General features: G+C 39.5%; 1 protein-coding gene across 9 annotated transcripts in view; it reads right to left on the minus strand.

The window, feature by feature from the left end:
* CNOT2 (CCR4-NOT transcription complex subunit 2) overlaps positions 1-22,158 on the minus strand; it is a 94,949-nt gene that overhangs the window by 35,680 nt on the left and 37,111 nt on the right. For all 9 annotated transcript variants that reach the window (XM_075600255.1, XM_075600252.1, XM_075600250.1 and 6 more), the window contains 2 exons: positions 11,562-11,684; positions 9,496-9,568 (listed from right to left, as the gene is read on the minus strand). In XM_075600255.1, the coding sequence (XP_075456370.1) occupies positions 9,496-9,568; positions 11,562-11,672 (184 nt within the window). In that variant the 5' untranslated portion in view covers positions 11,673-11,684. The remainder of the gene's footprint in view (positions 1-9,495; positions 9,569-11,561; positions 11,685-22,158) is intronic.

Consider the following 22,158-nt stretch of genomic DNA (forward strand, 5'->3'; position numbering starts at 1 on the left):
TTGCCGCAGTGAAAGCACTGTATGCTTCGTGATAATGGGGACGGGCAGGGTTGCAGACCTGTCCAAGACATGTGAATGTGCTCACAAGTGATTACAGACAGAGAGAGAAAGAGCGAGAGAGAAAGAGAGCGAGAGAAAGAGAGAGAAAGAGAAAGAGAGAGAGAGAGAGAAATCTAAACATATCTCTCTCAATACATCAATAAACTGGAGATGCATATGTAAAACGGTGTAATGGAAATGGTTAGCGCCAGGCAGTAATGCAAGAAGGAAATGCAGAGGAGTAAAAGTAGGAAATGACAGTGTTTGGTGCAGAAAGTATCTGATGGAGTGTAGATAGAGGGCATACATAGCACAGCGTATTAGTAAAATCTAAAAATATGAGTGGTGGAACACTTTTGTAGAGGATAATGTGACTAGAATACCTTAATGCAGTCTAAGTCTATATGTAGAGTGCTACATTTTTCTGAGTTTATATTCCTATGTTTTTCCATCTTTGTGTGCCTTCAATATGGTGACTCATGTCTTGTGACCAGTGCTGCAGACGTGTGCTCCCACAGATGTGGTTTTTTTTCTTGATCGCTTGTTTTCTCAGGGTCTATCATGTTTCATCTAAATACAATCCTCTGTTGGGAGTTTTTGCCATATAAGATAGGGTAGGTACATTAAATGACCCACAAAAAAAAGAGGCCATAATTTTGTAGTATTGATGGGTTTGTGGTATTCATATCTTTGGTGTAATTTGTATGTGTGAACAGGCTTCAAATGTGCTATGTTGGCAGGGGAATGTGCCACAGGAGGACAGAGGGAACTCCTCAAAATAGGGAAGATTAATCAAGCGTCAGTATGGGCTAGCGCACCCCAACCGGCGTTAACTCCCATTCAAGTCAATGGGAGTTAACGCCAGATCTGGTGAGCTAACCTCTCCCGGTGCCTGATGAATCTGCCCCATTTTTCTGGTTGGGTGGCTCGTGGTAGACAGAGAAAAGCATTCTCTGACCTCCCCTTACCTTCTTTATGGAGTAACGGTTGGAGATCTTTGGCTATTTTATGTAGAGCTTCAAGTTGGGGGTGGGCAGGTGTGTGGCACACAATTTTCTTTTTTTGTTTATAGTCCAATAGGTTTTTTTCCCCTGAGTATTCAAGTGGCTCTGTATTTATTGGTCTGTAATCCTGGGGTTCTAGCCTTGAAGTATCTCATGTTTTTTATTTTTATTTTAGCAGTTCCTCGTGGTCTGTAGATTTGTAAGGATTACTTTTTTTTTTTTTTACTATAAAATAAAAAAAATTCTGTTTCCAAGTTATGTACCTGCTCTTGATGACAAGAATCTCACTTTCATCAATGTGTAAAATCTAATCCCATTTCCTCTCCACAAAAAAATATATACCATTTTTATTTGAAACTGTAGGTCGGAGGCATTTACAATTGCATATTACGCATGTTACTGCGTTCGTTTGCTTTGGTGTTTTTAACATATACACAAACAGTATAAGCATAACGTGGGAAAAGCCACATTTACCTTTCTTTTTATAAATCAACACAAGGCAAAGGTCTTCATATTAAAGATGCTCATTCAGGAGCATAAAACGGCAAAAGGGGTTAATTGGACTGAGATTGTCAAGGGATTATCTATAGCCTGTATTCTATCCTCCTTCCCTTTTCCAATAAAAGCTGAATAGCCAGTTCTTCCTACCACTCCGAACCACATCTGAAGCCATCCCCTAAAGCAACTAGATCAGCACAGATGGCACATAAATGGGGCAAATTACGGAAAAACTGTGCCACAGAACTTCCTAAATGATCACTGTACACAGACTGCAGGATCAACATGTGGCCCCACCATCCAACACATAATCTGTAGTTGTTAAAATGGAACACGCATATGTTAAGCAGCTTTGCATGTTTAAAGCACCCAAAACAATCGAATAGCACTGAACATGTATTGCACACGGCTCTAGCTAGACTGGACAATTTCTACAATGGTTTTGTTTACAGACATCTACAAATCGAGGAAAGAATATTGTGGCGACTTTAAAGCTGGACACTATTTGAAAGAGGCGAGAACAATACTACTCATCAATATTTAAACTTTATAGTAGCCTACTGCAAAAATGTTGCAAATATGTAAACAGACATTGAAACAAGTGGAACTGCACCTTTAGAGATAGATATTTTACTGCCAGTTTCACACTAAATAACTGGATACGGGCATTTTATTGTTAACAGTATTTATTGAGCAGTCTATAATGCTTCATTATAATGCAGTGTTACAGTCACGTCTGGCTGTTTAAAGTATATGTACAAAAACAAATCTATTGTTCACGGTCCATTATAGATCCTCTCCTTGGTTGTTCATATTTAAAAGAGGAAAATCAATAAGCACAGTGCTCTTTTTGCCACCCTGCTTTGCTCGACATCCAACTAGGCTGTCAATAACACAATATGTTTTGCTGAAGGATCATCACAACAACAACTAAAATAAGTAAGAATGTGTTGGCATTCAAATCAGTTTATGCAATTAAAAATGAGAAACCCAATTAAAGATCTCCCTTAACATGTTCACAGGCATAAACACCAGATACACTTTGCAATGTGCTGCAGACCCTCGGTGGGGAGCGGGCGGGTGTTTCACATAGGCTTGCCTGTACAAGTTGATGTATAAGACAATTTATATTGGATCCATCCTGGTCATGGGGAGATAGCATGACCATAAAAGATGATTCAAAACATGCACTTCTACACACATAAAAATATACTCACTTGGCTACATTTAATGAAACACTACAAAAGAAAGAGCAACACTTTAGGATCAAGGCACACCCTCCCCCCTTTTCAATGATAAGTGGGAATAGACGAGGGTTCCTTACCAGGGGTGATTTCACCCCCAGGGGGTGATTGGAAGGGGTTCATGGGATGATTAAGAAGGTGCTGGAATTTGTTGAAGATGACATTTTTTTTTGGAATAAAATGATCTAAATTCGAGACATAAAACATTTGTTTCCATTCTTTATAAAATGTTATTACTTTTATTCTGTTAAATAATACGCGGCTGATACATCGTGTGAAAGCTTCTTTATCTTCCGCCACAAATGCGTGGTCGATAGGGACCCACCCATTAGTATGTCTGTTCGTTACACGTACTTACTAAAAAGAGAGGGCCTGGTACTAAATGTTTCAGTCGAGCTACTGGCACAGTTGAACTCCGTCATTCATACGAAATCAAAATATTGATAGGGTACCGATACATCATATGTAAAATTATTGGTACAGGGCAATTGGGGACCTTGTTGGTCCCTTAGGGGTGATTAAGGTACAAAAGGTCAATAACTCCTCGAATAGAACTTAATGTATTGTTGTAAACTGTGCGTTGTTCTGCTTCTCACTAGCATTTACCACCGCACCATCCTACTGTCTCTTAACACTTGTATTGTAAGCCCTTTGGGTGCAGGTACTCAGTGTCCTAATAACACAAAGAAAAAAGACGCGCAAGCACCCATAGTGTGATCCGTTCAGAATATAAAATGGATGCAAACTGTTACAACTAAAAAGGTAGGTCCTTTAATGATTCTATGTTGGGCGAGCAATGTGTAAATTCATAAAATAATGAAATGAATAGATGTATAAGGTATAACAGCGAATAGCCGGCTTTTCACATTTAGCACTAAATCTACCGATTACTTGGAGATCATTTTATATTTATTCATATCAATAGGAGTTAGCGCAGATCTTTATTTCGTGACTCTTTTCCCCAATGTTTACGTTAATGTTTCATTAATTTTTTTACATCGATTGCGTCTGTGAAAAGCTATCAAGAAACATATACATACTAAATTAAATATGGGCCATTCATAGGCTGGAACATGGGTCTTCCAATTCAAGAACCAACTTTCATGATTTCAGATTGATCAGAAAAGCCGCACACACGCACAATGAGATTCATGAAAAGTGCTCGTGTTGGTCCAGTAAAAGGCATTACAATCTGTAACAAATCTACAGTTCCTAGAGAATGAATATGGCTACTGGACATTTACTTTTTAAATGGTAATTTCACATGCAAGTTTGTTGGTGATATAACCAATGCACTACTCATTTAACAGGATGTACTGTAACAAAGATTATGGTATCATATTATGCCTGTCTAGCATAGGAGTCAAAATTATAGAAGTTTCACCCGTTTTTTCTGGGAAACACTAGAATATACCAGATTTGTCACATTTGTGATTGTATGAGTTACTTAGAAGCCCCAGTGCTGCTTACTAAATGTTATTTCATCCTTATCACATAATTCAAAACTCATTACATGGTTATCTATTCCAGATTAAAAGCAAATGTGCATTATGTGATACCGCCATAAATATAGCTCTGATGGTTCACTTTCACCGATATGAAAAAGGAAACAAAAATGTCTCTCTACGGACTAATATATAAAGAGTACAGGCCACCAATTTATTTTTTTTAACTTGGCCTCCGCCATACAAATGTGTCACCGGAATCACAGCTGCCTTCATTTCAGTTATTTATGCATGTTAAATAGAGTGTAGATTTTTGTAAACCTACATTCAATAGAAAAATATATTAATCTTATACCATGAGTCATGACCCTTTCTGCCCCCCCCTCTCCTTCCCCCATGTACACTGCAAGACCAAAGACTGCTTCATCCCACACACACTAAACATGTAAGCAACATGTGTCTGCCCAAGTATAAGGGACAAAGAGACTATCTGTTTCTTAAATGTAAGATTGTAGTTGTATTTTGGTCATATCAATGAAGTGCCATTGTCATAACTTAACGTTGCCATGTGGGTTTCAATCTCAACACATTCTTACTGCATATTATTTTCTATAGTATTCAGGAATCCACAAGTGTGTATCCAACATTTATAGCAGCCAAATGAAAAAACATGAATAAATAAAAGAAGGAATTAGTGGGCCCACTACTACAAGTTACTGACAACCAAAACTGCTATATTGAAAGGACCACAAAACCCCTACCAAATAAAACAGCGTTATTTGTGCTTAGAAAACACGTTCTCCCTAAAATTCACTCGCTTTTATAAAGTATTAAATACAAAAATGTGTACTGAGAGTACAGTGGTGGTGCCTTGTTATTGTGGAAATAAAAGTGTGTCGTCTCAATCACAACACAAGATTGGAAATGTAGAATTACGGGTAAACTTGGCCACCTAAAAAAAATAATTAATTTATTTTATATATATATATATATGAAAGAAAAAAGAAAAAAAAACAGGCGCACACCTAGTGCATTAAAGTTTAACAATAATTTTATGGAACATTTAAAATCAGACAAATGCCCACTCACAAGTATAGCGTTATTAGAAAGCAGTTATGAGATTGGCCCTCATAAGCCAGTGGTGCCGTTCGAGCCTGTAATGGTGTCCTCTCGTGCGCGGTCTCCTTCTACCGGAAGTGACGCTCACCCGGTCTGGTGTCCCGCACAAAACGGAAGTCCCTCCAGGAAACCGAGGCCTCTCCTGACTGCCTCTAGCTGCTGCACCACCAATCAAGCCAACCGATGTGTCCAATGATCTGCTTTGCTGAGCCTCCCACAAGCTGCGTTCCTCTCAGTCTGCTCTCAGTGGGACAAATGTCTGCTCTGCTCTAGCCACGCCCTACGCGTTTCGTCATCGATGATGACTTCTTCAGGGGATACCCATTGGTTGTATCCCCACAGTATTTATAGTGAGGTTCATTTGCAAACATAATTAAAAACAATTAATCAATTACAACATTAATAAAACACTTTAAACTAGTCCGTTGGTACAATTACTAATACTACACTGATCACAATGGACAAGTTCTAAGGACCACACTGTACTATTGGAGAATTTTATAGCTCATAAGGTGTTAACAATTATATATGGGTAGAAAAAATGAATATTATACTGAAACTACCTATTTGTGCAATAGAGATAATTGATAAATGTATTAAATCAATATGTAGTGCCATATAGATATGTGGCTACTGATTGAATTACCAAGTACTTACTAGTTGGATAGAATCAACCATCCTTAATGACAATAGATGACAATTAGTTGTGATTCTATTCACAAAACATGATTAGCAATTTGGAACAAGATTTAATTGAGAGATCCCAAGAATTGGAGAATATTATCAAAACTGAATACCATCAATTAACCCCTTTATAGTATGTTCAGCAAACAATGTGCTACATAAATTAAACAAATCAGATCTTAGGGCATGGTATAATACCTGTTAAATAATCCATCTGTGATTGATTGCAATTGGAGTCAGAGGTGGAGCAAAGAAGATGGTTTAAACAAAAACAGAAGAATGCTCAGAAGGCTAGCAATGAAGTGATGAAGTGACTATGTATAAATGGTGTATAATATATGTGATATTAAATATTAAAGTGTTTGTGATGTAGTAATAAAGTAAAATGGAAAATTTGTAATGATAAAATATATTAATATAAAGATTAGATATTAAAGTGATTGGATAATGTGTATGTTTAGGTAATTATCCAAATATTTAATAATGAAATATAAATGTGAAGTTGATGATATGAGTTAATGTATAAATTCTATTGGTAATGACGTGTAAAATGTATAAAAATGTGAACATATATGTTGAGACCTGTTTTGGACTCAAACAGACACATCCGCAGTACAATGCATTATTAGGAATATATATAGCTATAATGGAATGCAATGCAATAAATGCCTCAAAAAATTCTGTGAAGGATGAATATTTTAGAGAGTTGACATGTCACCATAGTTCAGAGGGAGTGCCGAAGCACTCAAACCAGACCTCCGAAGGATCACCCACCTGGAGTGATCACACTATGGTGCTAATGTCTATGTGATCATTATGTCCACTTGGGTGCAAAGTATCTAGAATATACATCCAATAGGTCTCCCTCATACACAATCTTTTGAAACGATCACCACCCATAAATGTAGGGGGAATAAACTCGATGCCCATAACTCGTAAGGACCTAGGATCTTTCGAATGTTCATTACAATAGTGGCGGGAGAGATTGTGTGTTAAACACCCATTGATTATATTTCTTCGATGCTCTAAAAACCTCGTGCTTAGGGCTCTTGATGTGCGGCCTACATATTGTAGACCGCACTCACATACAATATTATCCAATCACTTTAATATCTAATCTTTATATTAATATATTTTATCATTACAAATTTTCCATTTTACTTTATTACTACATCACAAACACTTTAATATTTAATATCACATATATTATACACCATTTATACATAGTCACTTCATCACTTCATTGCTAGCCTTCTGAGCATTCTTCTGTTTTTGTTTAAACCATCTTCTTTGCTCCACCTCTGACTCCAATTGCAATCAATCACAGATGGATTATTTAACAGGTATTATACCATGCCCTAAGATCTGATTTGTTTAATTTATGTAGCACATTGTTTGCTGAACATACTATAAAGGGGTTAATTGATGGTATTCAGTTTTGATAATATTCTCCAATTCTTGGGATCTCTCAATTAAATCTTGTTCCAAATTGCTAATCATGTTTTGTGAATAGAATCACAACTAATTGTCATCTATTGTCATTAAGGATGGTTGATTCTATCCAACTAGTAAGTACTTGGTAATTCAATCAGTAGCCACATATCTATATGGCACTACATATTGATTTAATACATTTATCAATTATCTCTATTGCACAAATAGGTAGTTTCAGTATAATATTCATTTTTTCTACCCATATATAATTGTTAACACCTTATGAGCTATAAAATTCTCCAATAGTACAGTGTGGTCCTTAGAACTTGTCCATTGTGATCAGTGTAGTATTAGTAATTGTACCAACGGACTAGTTTAAAGTGTTTTATTAATGTTGTAATTGATTAATTGTTTTTAATTATGTTTGCAAATGAACCTCACTATAAATACTGTGGGGATACAACCAATGGGTATCCCCTGAAGAAGTCATCATCGATGACGAAACGCGTAGGGCGTGGCTAGAGCAGAGCAGACATTTGTCCCACTGAGAGCAGACTGAGAGGAACGCAGCTTGTGGGAGGCTCAGCAAAGCAGATCATTGGACACATCGGTTGGCTTGATTGGTGGTGCAGCAGCTAGAGGCAGTCAGGAGAGGCCTCGGTTTCCTGGAGGGACTTCCGTTTTGTGCGGGACACCAGACCGGGTGAGCGTCACTTCCGGTAGAAGGAGACCGCGCACGAGAGGACACCATTACAGGCTCGAACGGCACCACTGGCTTATGAGGGCCAATCTCATAACTGCTTTCTAATAACGCTATACTTGTGAGTGGGCATTTGTCTGATTTTAAATGTTCCATAAAATTATTGTTAAACTTTAATGCACTAGGTGTGCGCCTGTTTTTTTTTCTTTTTTCTTTCATAGGTATTCCTAGGGAGTTGTGATCCCTTATAAACGGGCTGCCTATACCTGGATGCATTCACTTGGAACAGGACTCTGTGACTTTTAAGGTTTTTTAAAAGTTTTTAATAGTTTTTTGGAAAAAGTTTTTATTTTCATTTTTTCATATTTTTTATATTTTTCATTTTTCTAGATATATTTTTTGTATTACAACATATATTTTTATTTTTATTTTTTCCAGAAGCATTTTTTAACAATTTTGTCATGTACACTTTGTATTAAAGTTATTACACATTTTATCTTAGAATCACATAGGGTTTTTTAATTATATTATTTCACTTTAGCCACCCCATAGGTTGTATCAACGCAGTTGGCTACTTATTCACAGTTAGGCAGGTTGTTGCATTAGGCGCTCCTTTATTATTTCTGTTTTGTTTTGATATATATATATATATATATTTAAAAATCACAAAGTCATAACAAACACATTCATTTATTAAACAATATCTAATCTCTCTATATTAGGAAACATGCCAATGTACTCTGTCAATATAAAGCATTTTCTAGAATAATTTTAAACACGGTGAGCTATGAGCTGCGAATCCTAGAACGCTGCATCTTACATTATAGCACCTAAGCTTAACCCTTTAACAGCTTAGCAAAGTCAGGAAACCTCATAAAAACTATTCAATTTTTTTTTAAAAATGTACCTCTGCTTTAAAAGGGAATGGGGCAGAAAAGCAGTGTGTGTTACGAGATGGAAAGTACCTCATCGTGAGGGCAATGAAACAGGGTGGAGATAAAACTCTCTAAAGTTTCATTTTCTTAGATCTTATTTACACAAAAATCACATTGTCAAATTTCTTATGTTTGCAGGTTATGATACCATATATTGCAGAAACTAACATTTTTTAAATAGATTTTTCTGTAGAACACAGAAGTTTATCAAAAATTCATGCACAATATAATTTATAAAGAAGATTGTTAATCCAATAAAAGACCAATTGAAAATGATCTAAGGTTCTCCAGGAACAGAATAGGTACATAAAATCCACCCATATATATATAAAATAAAAAAAAAATCACAATATATAATTAAAAAAAATAATTACACAAAGATAAAGATCTTACTTTGTTGCCCGTATAAACTTGCCCCAAACTGGGACAACTGACCCGATGCGGATGGTGATGGAGATGCCAGCATCTGAATAGCAAAAAGAAGAATTTTGTTAGAGAAAACAACAATCACTATGCAACTTAAACAACGGTCTGCAGAATAAAGCAGGAATATTTCCACTTTTTGTCAATATGAATTACAACCCCAGAAACGTTCCACTCCAGTACATAACAGTAGCACTGGTGCTAATTGCAGGAGACCCCCTTATTTAATGAGCTTTACTGATGGATTTGAGAGACTAACTGGGTCATTCATTAAACTATAATAGTGCCTTGATCGGCACTATTGCAGTGTAATAAATTGCCCGCTAAGATGACTGCATGCAAGCAAATGAGCCTAATTGTATAGAAACTACCAGTGACTACATCCCTTTGAACAGGTGTGTTTTATGCACACCATGCGTCCAAAGACATGGTTTCCCCAGACGTTGCTGGGGGGGCCATATTTAACACAGACACTATTCTACCAATAAAACAAATCAAAATTATCTCCAAAACAGGAAGACTCTGGAATGCACTCATGCTCAAAAAGATGACCAAAATTGGAAATACAAAAAAATAAATAAATGTGACAGTTGCGTTAACCAGGTCAACCACTTTCATTACTTTTCAATACCAAGGGTATTAATACCTTTGATTTATGACTAGCTTTACAAAGCATTCTTACAGATCCAAATGAGATTAAACAAACAGGACCTGTTTAAAACCCTTCTTCCATATCACCTCTAAACCCTCCCCCCCCCATAAATCACCCTCAACTGTGTGACCGTAAATATCCGTTTGAATCAGTAAGTAGAGGGGGGAAAAAACGCAGGCGGAAAAAAAGCCGTCCTGACCTAACGGGCAAAACCATGTGTTTGAAATCACAACATTGCATTTCAAAACAAAGTTTAGGACCAAACCCTAAAATTATTTAGGATCGAAGTCAATACCAGAACACCAGGTCAAGTGCCCATCTCTAGGTATTTCTCGACATATCTTAAAAATGTTTTAACATTTTTCTATTGCATTAATTTTAGTTTTCCAAATGTGTGCATACGATTTTACCTTTTCCTACTTATTTGGAGTTTTCCCCCCAAAATTTGGCAAACAACCAAAACCAACTCGTCTTTTTGGCAAAACCAGAACACAAAAACTTTTTTTGTAACCAAAACATGAGGGAGAGCGCCCACCCTTTGTCCATATAGATTCAAACCGCCAAATGCTGAAGTACCCTGGTATTTCTACAAATACGACGAGAACCTGTTAATGCTAGGGACTCCCTCGTGATGAAGTGAGTAAGAAGGTGGATGATGATTAAAAGGAATTTGATTTTCTAAAAACCAATTAATTATGCCTCTGTCACTCACACTTAATAGTCCTGTAATACAAAGCAGTATTAATGTGTAGAGTAAACAGGGTGGGACTGGGAGCTACTCCTGATCATCAAAAATTATTTGCAGAGGGAATTGTTTTATTTTGTAGGGGGACGGAAGACTGCAGTATATTTGTTCACTTATGCCTATTTAGAGGTGCAATTAAGTGAAACAGTTCTAATTTTACCATGTACTGTATGTGACAAATCTTTGGGACTGCTTCAAAGGCAGAGCCATAGCTATATAAAATAAATAAATATATATATAAATGTCTGACATTATCTTGTCAATTTATAAAATACCCTTTAATAAAATCTAGAGTATACAGGAAGAGTGTGTAACCTCATCTGGGCAGGGACTGTGTCTGTAAAAATTCTATGTACAATGCTGCTTACAGCACACTATATTGTCATTGTGAAGCGCTTTGAGTTCTATTGGGAGAACAGTGCAATATGAAATAAAGTTATTATGACTTCAGTACATCCTGAATGCCTGCTCATTACAGTGTACAGGTACAATACCAGGTCTGTGCTGCATGCATCACAGGCTACCTCCAGCAATGACTGTGTAACAGTTCTGTGTTTTCACATTTACACAAAGCAAACGATTGGCCTTTAATAGACATCGTTATGATGCAATTGCAAGAACACAACAAAAAATACTTACATCTTTCTCCGACCGATGTGGAAACATCGAGGACTGGCTATAATACATATTTTCATCGTGGTAGTCACTTTCGACCCCCTCTACAAACTTCTTCCTTGAAGCACCAAACATGCTGTATGTCACCTGAAAAAGAAGCAATTGTGACATTAGACAATCGTGAGAATAAATGTTAGCTCTACAAGTCCCTATTGGAAAATGTAAGCGCCCCACAAGCGGAGTTCTTAACAGAACTCAGTAAGACCTCATCTCTTACAACACTATCCCATCCCACAGAATCCTGAAATCTAGCAAAATTACCATGAATTAAAAAGACAAAAAAAAGCTTCCCCAAATCAGTATTTGGGATGCCCAACAACTCCCAAACCAGCCGATACAGGAAGATCCCTGCGATAATTAGAAGACTAGTGAAGCTTAGATCTGACCTAATTTGCTCAAATAAAAAATGTTGACCGTGGCAAAAGTGTATCCCAGTATGGCCTGTGTCTTTGGTCACTTTGCTTTCCAGTCCAAGTGCAGGAGATGTCCTGTGATATACAACCGATAGCACAGGTTTATTTAAGGGACTTGTAGTGAATAGAAATTGTGACCTTTCAAAAACAGTGTAGGTGTTTTCTGGCTATGGAGATATATCCTAGATGTTGGTCCACGTTCCTGTTTTTTGTTGTATGTTGGTTACTTTAAATTGGTTGCGTGCTGTATGTGCATTAATGATATACATACATACATACATCTTGAGAATGCAGAAAGAAATGGGTGAATTTAAATTAGGAACTAATTGTGGGCAAGTTTAAAAATTTGCGCAAAGGATGACTTTTGAAAGGTTGATGCAATCTGTCCTCTCTTAGGCCTTGGCCATGTTTAGCGCTTGCTGGCGGAAGCATGCTGACGCCCGCTCTCGCTCAGCACTGAGCCCCTACAGCCGCAATTAGAGCGGCTTTAGTAGGGGCTCACCTGCGCTTCCGCGCGCTTGCGGAAGCGAAGGTCTTAGGGGAATTTAAAATTCCCCCGCTTGCCGGCGCGACAGGCCGGTCACGTGAGCGGGTCTTCCAATGAGGGCGAACCAACTCCGTGACGTCACTGGCCCGCCACCCGGCCAGTGACGCGCCCGCCCCCTGACGGCCCGCTGACAGCGAGTGCGGTAAGCAACCGCAAGTCCAGAGAAAGCACCCGCTTTCCCTGCGCCTCAGCGCGCCAGCCGGGAGCATGGCCGAGGCCTTAGTTATGATTTTTTTTATGAATAAAAACAGTGAATATAATAGAATAAAACAGTGTTGTCACAGGCAAAATCTCATCAAACAGCTCATCTTTGTTAGAACATGCACTGCATTTACACTTCAAAATAACTCAATTATAACACCTTAAACTTATGGTTTTGAAATGAGTTGCAAAGATATCTACAGTATACAATATAAATAAGGACAAGATTTGTATAATTCCACAGATACACACCATGCATGAAACCCAAGAACCGTCAAGCTCACAAATAATTATTGAAGTGCAGAAGTTTGACATCTGCATAATTGTGTAGCGGAGGATTGTTGTGGTCAACGCATTTCTATCCTCACATACATGTGATTATGAGGTGACAGACCAAATGTAAATTACTGGGGCACGCTTTCTCCATTAGAAAGTTAATTCTGGTCACTGGTGATGCATTACAAATCTTTGAAAGGAAAAAGATTTGGCAACATTGCTGACCAGCTTTTCAATTCGATGGTTCACTTTCCTTTTCTGCTAGAAATAGGTCCCTACTCAATATTCCATGAAGGTTTCTTGGGAAGATTTCAGCGCCTTTCAAATGTATAGGCCTAAAAATAGAATGCAATAGGTACTACGGAATATCTTTCCAGGATGTCTAAAGATATGGGGTGCAGGGTTAGTACCACTCCGCTAGAAGTTTAGGGAATTTCTGTTTTGGATAGTTACATTTTAGCCGTCTACAAAACCTAATTGTTTGCAGTAAAGTAATTGGCATTTCTTCTCATCATGCAGATGCAATAATATGAAGTCACTTCCCCTACCAATTTGTATAGTTTATTTCAAAGTATGCAAGTTTAAACCAAAATATCCAATTGCAAAAATGACAACGAAAAATTCAGGGAATACAGACATGCATGTTTTATTATATGGACAGATTAGAATAGTGGTCATTTTTAATAGACCTTACACGCAAAAAAAGGTCACGTCAATCAATACCGGTTTAAAATAGAAGAGTTTAGGATGAACACTAGAACGTTATAGTAGTTAAGAAAAGAAAGAATTTGTACAGAGCAAATAGAACTGCACTTGTTAATTATCTACACAACAATCAATACAAAACAGCAACGCTGACAAAGTGTTAGGCTCTTATACACGGGAGAGCAGATCCGATCTGATATACATGACTAAGGGATGTTAAGGGCAAATGTGTCACCCTATGAAATTAAGCGAGTGTTGTCTATATTACAGAGGCACTGTAGTTGATCACAGCTTTCATAGCCAATGGCAGTTGTTTTCCCCAAGATGATGCCATTTGTGCCAGCCATAACGCTGTCCTCTCTCTTCCCGATCGGGCGCGCGGTGGCCATTTTTTTTAAAATTAGAGCGACCCCGGTTATAGCCGTTGCCTTAGCAGGGCCAGACCAAAATGGGCCTTATACGGCCCTCGGGCCTGACGTTCCCCACCCGTTTTACGTCAACCACACTGGTGCAAAATGTATTAACTTTGTTATTTGAGGAACGTACATTTGACACGTATCTCTTCAGCAAACCAGTATAAAAGCCATTCATTGCGGGTAGTTGAGCGCGCGGGAAAGTATAGTTTGTTTACTTAAGCGCCGAGCACGGGTGAGCGCACACAGCGTGAGCGGGTACTTACATATAGCTATATATGTAAGTAACCGCCGCAAGTGCCGCCCGCTCAGCGCTAGCGGGGACGCAGCCGAATGGTTAATGGTGGCCTAGGCGCTGGGTAGTAGGGCCGTTGTGTGTATTTTTGTTTATTGTGGGTAGCAGGGGTGGGTGAAGGGGGTAGTAGCCCCAAGCATGGGTGTTTAGGCCTACCAGGTGGGTAGCGGGAGGGGTTAACCCCTTCATAACCTTAGCAGCATTAACGGCTATGGTAATTAAGGGGGTTAAGTCCACCAGCAAGGCCTGAACACCCACCAAGGGTCAAATACCACCTTCCCCCATCCCTGCTACCCACAATAAGCCTGGCAGGGGTGGTTAACCCCTTCATTGCCTTAGCAGTTAGCCGCTAAGGTAATGAAGTTGCCTGTAAATGCATTTTTCATGCATCAGATTCATGCCCAGGGTTTCCGGTGGTGATATTTAAGTAATAATCCCCTCAGAACAGGGCATTACTGGCGAATAATGCCCCGGCTGAAAGAGTTGAAGGCCCGAGGCGAAGCCGGGGGACTTTAACCCAGCCAGGGCATTATTGCCCAGTAATGTCCTGTTCTGAGAGGATTATTACTATTATAAGTAGAAAAATAAGGCAGTGCACTGCCCAAAGTAACAGGAGGAGGCTCACGGTTTTAAGCAACAAAAAATAGATTTATTACAAAGGGCATTTTTGCCTGAAACTAGTTGGTGGACCCCTGCTGTGGCCTAGGGGGGGACCCTTTTGTCCACTTTTTATGTAATAAATCTATTTTTTGTTGCTTAAAACCGTGAGCCTCCTTCTGTTACTTTGGGCAGTGCACTGCCTTATTTTTCTACTTGTTCCTGCCATCACCTGGGAGATTGCACGCCTATGAAGATTCTGAGATTGGATACTCCAGGAGAAACTGAGTGAGTTCACTTTGTGGGTCGCTGTACCCCTTTTTTCTCTGATATATGGGACGTTGGTCTGTACTATTTATTTATGGTGCCGCTGGCATTAGGTACTAGTCCCCTAACCCTATTAGGGCTTCGTTATGCTATATGCTTACATTGAAGGAGTTTATCTTAAACCTCAGTTTATTATGCCTAACAGGACTTGTTTTTTCTGATGCACTGGCTTTCTACACAAACTTATTACTATTATAAGCTAAATGTAGGCTTATTTCTATTTATTTTTAATTTTTCATACAAAAGCTAATTTTTTTTAGTCATATTAATTTTTATCAGCAAGATTGTCTACATTCTTATGATTTTACTGCAAGTTTATTAAAAGGAAATTGTACACACACACACACAGCACACTCCACACACACACAAACAGCGCAGCCTCCTCCTCTACACCCACAAAACACACTGCAGCCCTCCTCCACCCTCTACACTCACAAAACACACAAAGCAGCCCCCCCTCTACACCCACAAAACACACTCTGCATCCCTCTTCCGCCATCTACACCCACTGACACACACACACACACACACTGCAGCCCCCCTCTACACTCACACCAACAAAACAGACTGCTGCCCCTCTACATCCATAAAACACACACCAGCAGCCCTCCCCTCTACACCCACTGCAGCCCCATGTAAAACCCACACACTGCAGACACACAAAAAACACTCTGTACCCTTCCTCCACCAACAAAACACACACTGCAGCCCACTCATTGCACCTACAAAACACACACTGCAGCCCACTCATTGCACCTACAAAACACACACTGCAGCCCACTCATTGCACCTACAAAACACACACTGCAGACACATACAAATCGACAAAACAGACTCTGCCACTTCTGCATCCATAACACACACCAGCAGCCCCCCCCCCTCTACACCCACTGCAGCCCCCCCCCTCTACACCCACTGCAGCCCCCTGTAAACCCACACACTGCAGACACACACACACACACCAACAAAACACTCTGCACCCCTCCTCCACCCACAAAACACACCCTGAAGACACACACTGCAGCTCCCCCTCTACACCAACAAAACACACACACAGCAAACACACACCAACAAGACTCTGCTGCCCCCTCTACACCCACAACACACACACCAACAGAAGACACACACTAATAAAACACTCTGCTGACCCCTTTAAACCCACAAAACACACAAACCTTTCCCCTCACTCTCCTGTGCAGAGCTCTCTGTAGGCAGGGAGGGGGAGGAGTCAGTGCCCTGCTGGTGCCTTCTGTCCAATCACCTCCCCTGTCTAAGAGCACATTTCACTCTTTGTGAATGAGAACTGAGAACAGAAAGCTGAAAAACTTGGCAAGCTGCCAAATATTCCAGCCCATTACGGATTGGATAATGCCCGGAATTTTTACCAATCAGAGAACAGGGATTTCAGTAATGCCCGGAATTTACCAGCTTTAGCCTATAATAATGGATATCAGCTCGAATCTCCCGGCATCAATCCGATGCAGGAAAAATGCATTTGTTTCCCTAAGTGCCGTCTCACCGCTTATCGGCAGCTTCTCACCACCTTCTTGCCAACTTTTTCTGGCGGGACAATTTGGAGAGGAAATCTCAACTCTAGAGCAGCGATCAGCCTCGATAAGCTGATCGGGCTACTAGAATTGAGCGAGTTTGAGAAACTGGCGATAAGTGGCTTAGCCGTGCGTTTGGCGATTTTTTTCCCACCTCTGCAAATAAAAAAACGCGATTTTTGCTCTTAACGCCAGTTTATCGGGGTTTACTGAATCGCTGTAGGCTTTTTTGGCAATAAGCGGCTTATCGCTGTTTATAGCATGAGGCCCAATGTTGGATAAGGGTAGATAAAACACTTTCCCATTCAGAGGCCCCAAAGAAAAACAGTGCTTAATTTCCATGGCTACAAACGCCCCCAGGTCTTTGCTTTAAACATGATTACATTTGTTTAAAAAACACAATGCAAGAGTTAGCATTTGTTAAAAAGTGTTGTTGGTAGGCCAGCTATGAGGGATTGAACCATGAAAGCAAAGCCTCCCACATCGTTTTTTTTTTTATTTATTTTTTTAAGTCATAACAGATAGCTCTCCCACTCATGACTGAACCATTTGTTCTCTCGGGAATCCACATTTTGAGGTAATTACATTTTACATTGTAATCTGAGTAACAGAATTACAGCAGGCCCATCATAAGTGAGTATGTACGTACACACTAATATATACATATATATATATATATATACACATATATATATATATAAATATATATACACAGTGTTCGACAAATCCATTAAAATACAGGCCCGTGGCGACTTGATTTGACCCCGTGGCGACCTCCTCATGGCCAACACCAAGCAGGGTGGGATTGGGGACGAGACTAGGTGGCGAGTAGATTTTTTGGTTCGGCAAGTAGATTTGTCAACCACTGCGCGTACATACAGTTAGGACCAGAAATAATTGGATACTGATACAAGTTTTGTTATTTCGGCTGTGTACCAAAAATAAATTCACGTTACAGTTAAATAATGAATATGGGCTTAAAGTGCAGTCAATCAGCTTTAATTCGAGGGTATTCACATCCAAATTGGAGGAAGGGTTTAGGAATTACATCTCTTTAATATATAGCCCCCTCTTTTTCAAGGGGCCAAAAGTAATTGGACAATTGACTCAAAAGCGGTTTCGTGGACAGGTGTGGGCTATTCCTTCGTTATTTCATTAACAATTAAGCAGGTAAAAGGTCTGGAGTTGATTCCAGGTGTGGCATTCGCATTTGGAAGCTGTTGCTGTGAACCCACAACTTGCGGTCAAAGGAGCTCTCAATGCAAGTGAAACAGGGCATCCTTAGGCTGCAACAAAAAAAAAAAAAAAAAAAATCCATCAGAGAGATAGCAGGAACACTAGGAGTGGCCAAATCAACAGTTTGGTACATTCTGAGAAAAAAAGAACGCACTGGTGAGCTCTGCAACACAAAAAGGCCTGGTCGTCCACGTAAGACAACAGTGGTGGATGATCGTAGGATCCTTTCCAAATGAAGAACACTCTCCAGGTGGTAGGCATATCATTATCCAAGTCTACCATAAAGAAAAGACTTCACGAGAGCAAATACAGAGGGTTCTCCACAAGGTGCAACCCATTTATAAGCCTCAACAATAGAAAGGCCAGATTAGACTTTGCCAAACAATATCTAAAAAAGCCAGCCCAGTTCTGGAACAGCATTCTTTGTACAGATGAAACAAAGATCAACCTGTACCAGAATGATGGGAAGAAAAATGTATGGAGAAGGCTTGGAACGGCTCATGATCCAAAGCATCATCTGTAAAACATGGTGGAGGCAGTGTGATGGCATGGGCATGCATGGCTTACAATGGCACTGGGTCACTAGTGTTTATTGATGATGTGACAGATGACAGAAGCAGCCGGATGAATTCTGAAGTGTATAGGGATATATTGTCTGCTCAGATTCAGCCAAGTTGATTGGACGGCGCTTCACCTTACAGATGGCCAATGACCCAAAACATACTGCAAAAGCAACCCAGGAGTTCTTTAAGGCAAAGAAGTGGAATATTCTGCAATGGCCGAGTCAATCACCTGAACTCAATCCGATCGAGCATGCTTTTCACTTGCTGAAGACAAAACTTAAGGCAGAAAGACCCATGAACAAATAACAACTGAAGACAGCTGCATTAAAGGCCTGGCAAAGCAACACAAAGGAGGAAACCCAGCATTTGGTGATGTCCATGCGTTCTAGACTTCAAGCATTCATTGCCTGCAAAGGATTCTCGACAAAGTATTAAAAATGAACATTTTATTTATGATTGGGTTAATTTGTCCAATTACATTTGAGCCCCTGAAATAAGGGGACTGTGTATGAAAATGGTTGCAATTCCTAAACGTTTCATACGATATTTTTGTTCAACCCCTTGAATTAAAGCTGAAAGTCTGCACCTCTCTTTGCATCTCAGTTGTTTCATTTCAAATCCATTGTGGTGGCGTACAGAGCCAACATTATGAAAATTGTGTCAGTGTCCAATTATTTCTGGACGTGTGTGTGTGTGTGTGTGTGTGTGTGTGTGTACATACATATATATATATATACACACACACACACACACACACACACACACACACACACACACACACGTGAAAAAGAAAGTACACCCTCTGAATTCCATGGTTTTACATATCAGGACATAACACTCATCTGTTCCTTAGCAGGTCTAAAAATTAGTTAAATACAACCTCAGATGAACAACAACACATGACATATTACACTGTGTCATGATTTATTTAACAAACAAAGCCAAAATGGAGAAGCTATGTGTGAAAAACTAAGTACACCCTTACTGCTTCCATAGGAATTAAGATGCTAAATAGCAGCAGGTGCTGCTAATCAAATGCCTTTGATTAATTGATCATTAGCAAGTGTGACCACCTCTATAAAAGTCGAAGTTTTAGCAGTTTGCTGGATCAGCAATGATCTTAGAGAAGCAATTGTTGCTGCCCATCAATCTGGGAAGGGTTATAAGGCCATTTCCAAACAATTTAAAGTCCATCATTCTACAGTGAGAAAGATTATTCAAAAGTGGAAAACATTCAAGACAGTTGCCAATCTTCCCAGGAGTGGACGTCCAAGCAAATTCACCCCAAGGTCAGACCGTGCAATGCTCAGAGAAATTGCAAAATACCCAAGAGTTACATCTCAGACTCTACAGGCCTCAGTTAGCATGTTAAATGTTAAAGTTCATGACAGTACAATTAGAAAAAGACTGAACAAGTATGGTTTGTTTGGAAGGGTTGCCAGGAAAAAGCCTCTTCTCTCTAAAAAAAAACATGGCAGCACGGCTTAGGTTTGCAAAGTTGCATCTGAACAAACCACAAGATTTCTGGAACAATGTCCTTTGGACAGACAAGACCAAAGTGGAGATATTTGGCCATAATGCACAGCGCCACGTTTGGCAAAAACCAAACACAGCATATCAGCACAAACACCTCATACCAACTGTCAAGCACAGTGGTGGAGGGGTGATAATTTGGGCTTGTTTTGCAGCCACAGGACCTGGGAACCTTGCAGTCATTGAGTCGACCATGAACTTGTCCTGGACATAGATAGATAGATAGATAGATAGATAGATAGATAGATAGATAGATAGATAGATAGATAGATAGATAGATAGATAGATAGATAGATAGATAGATAGGATTACATTTTAAGTACACAACCAACTTGTGCAAATGTAATTTGAGGATTATTTACAATTTCCATATCTCCTACACTTTGCTTGAAATATGCCAGAGCACCATGGGTGAAGGAGTGCAGACATAAAAAGCACATCTTGGAATAATCTTCATGCTCGAGTTGTCACATGAGAAGGGATTAGAGTTTCAGGTCTCAGAAACACATTCTGCTCATCACATCTGGAAACTGAAAGTGCCCCTTTTTTGCCTAATCATACAGCTAACCACAGAGAAGTCACATTCTCAGACAGCATGAAAACTGGCCAGCTCTCCTTGCCTTAGGGGACTTGTAAATTGTAAGAAAAACATGAAAAACAGCCTACACGGTTATTGCCTTGGACCAGGCAGCTGGATAGAGAGGTAGCACATTTGCTTAGCTGGTCCTACTGTCAAAGTAGGGCAAAATTATTTAAAAAAAAAAAAAAAAAAAAAAAAAAAAAAAAAAGCATTTGTAGGTTTGCATCTACAGTTTTAACAAAGATTTAGAAAGCAAGCAACTGCAAACTTCTTATACTGAGAAGACTTGACAACCATTGGCGCTTTTCAACATTTGGACGGTTGCCATCCACTGTCCACTATTAATGTCATCTACAGCCCAAGCAAACATGAGCAGGAAGCTGGTCAAGGTATTGGGTTAGAGAGCAGTGGCAAAGACAGAAAAGAGGGGGAGGAACAAATGACATACACAGAAGCACAGTGTCAGTATGACATGGTGTGCTATTTTGCATGTCATTTCCCAGAATCCCTAGCTGCATTGGAAGCACTGTATGCCAAGAGATAGTGGTAAAAAGCAGGGTTGCAGACCTGTCTGAGACGTGTGAATGTGCTCACAAGTGATATACATATTTACTGTAAATGGCGTTATAAGAATTGTTACTATTCATGTCCAGCAATGACACCAGTGACATAACGATTGAGAGAGAAGTGGCAATAAGGAGGAGTTGGATGAAGAACAGCTGTCAGATCTGCTAGGAAAGGAAGAACAAAACTAAAGATCAGACAAGTTGTCAAGTTCCAGTGTGTAACAAACTATGTAGTCCTTATCTATGTATCTAAGGTTTTGCAGGGGGCAGCAGATCCTCAAAGTTTGATTAATAGACTTTTACTAATCAAACCACCCAGAAGTGGAGAGGATAAAAGACATTCATTGTAACAGACGACTTTTGTGACCCCGTTCTGGTAATGTAAGATTCTGTCTTTTTTCCCCAAGGGAAACAGTTAAAAACAAAAAGTGTTTCTGAAGAGAGCCTACACTTTAAAAGATGAAATAATAAATGTGTCATGCCACCCAAAAAGTCCCTCATTCTAGCCCAGCTAAGGCGGGCTCTAATTTAACTTGACTGTGACACTTGACAGATAGCAGAGTACAAAAAAAACCCAGGACACACAGTAACGCCTCTCATTTGTAATTACAATGGTAACACACAGTATTGGTTACCCTAGAACAGGAGTGGCCAACTCTAGTCGTCAACGGCCACCAACAGGTCAGGTTGTCAGGATATCCCTGCTTCAGCACAGGTGTCTTTGACTGAGCCACTTGTGCAAAGTAGAGAATGTCCTGAAAA

Source organism: Ascaphus truei, chromosome 5, assembly GCF_040206685.1.
Source record: "Ascaphus truei isolate aAscTru1 chromosome 5, aAscTru1.hap1, whole genome shotgun sequence".
In the NCBI taxonomy this organism is placed as follows: domain Eukaryota; kingdom Metazoa; phylum Chordata; class Amphibia; order Anura; family Ascaphidae; genus Ascaphus; species Ascaphus truei.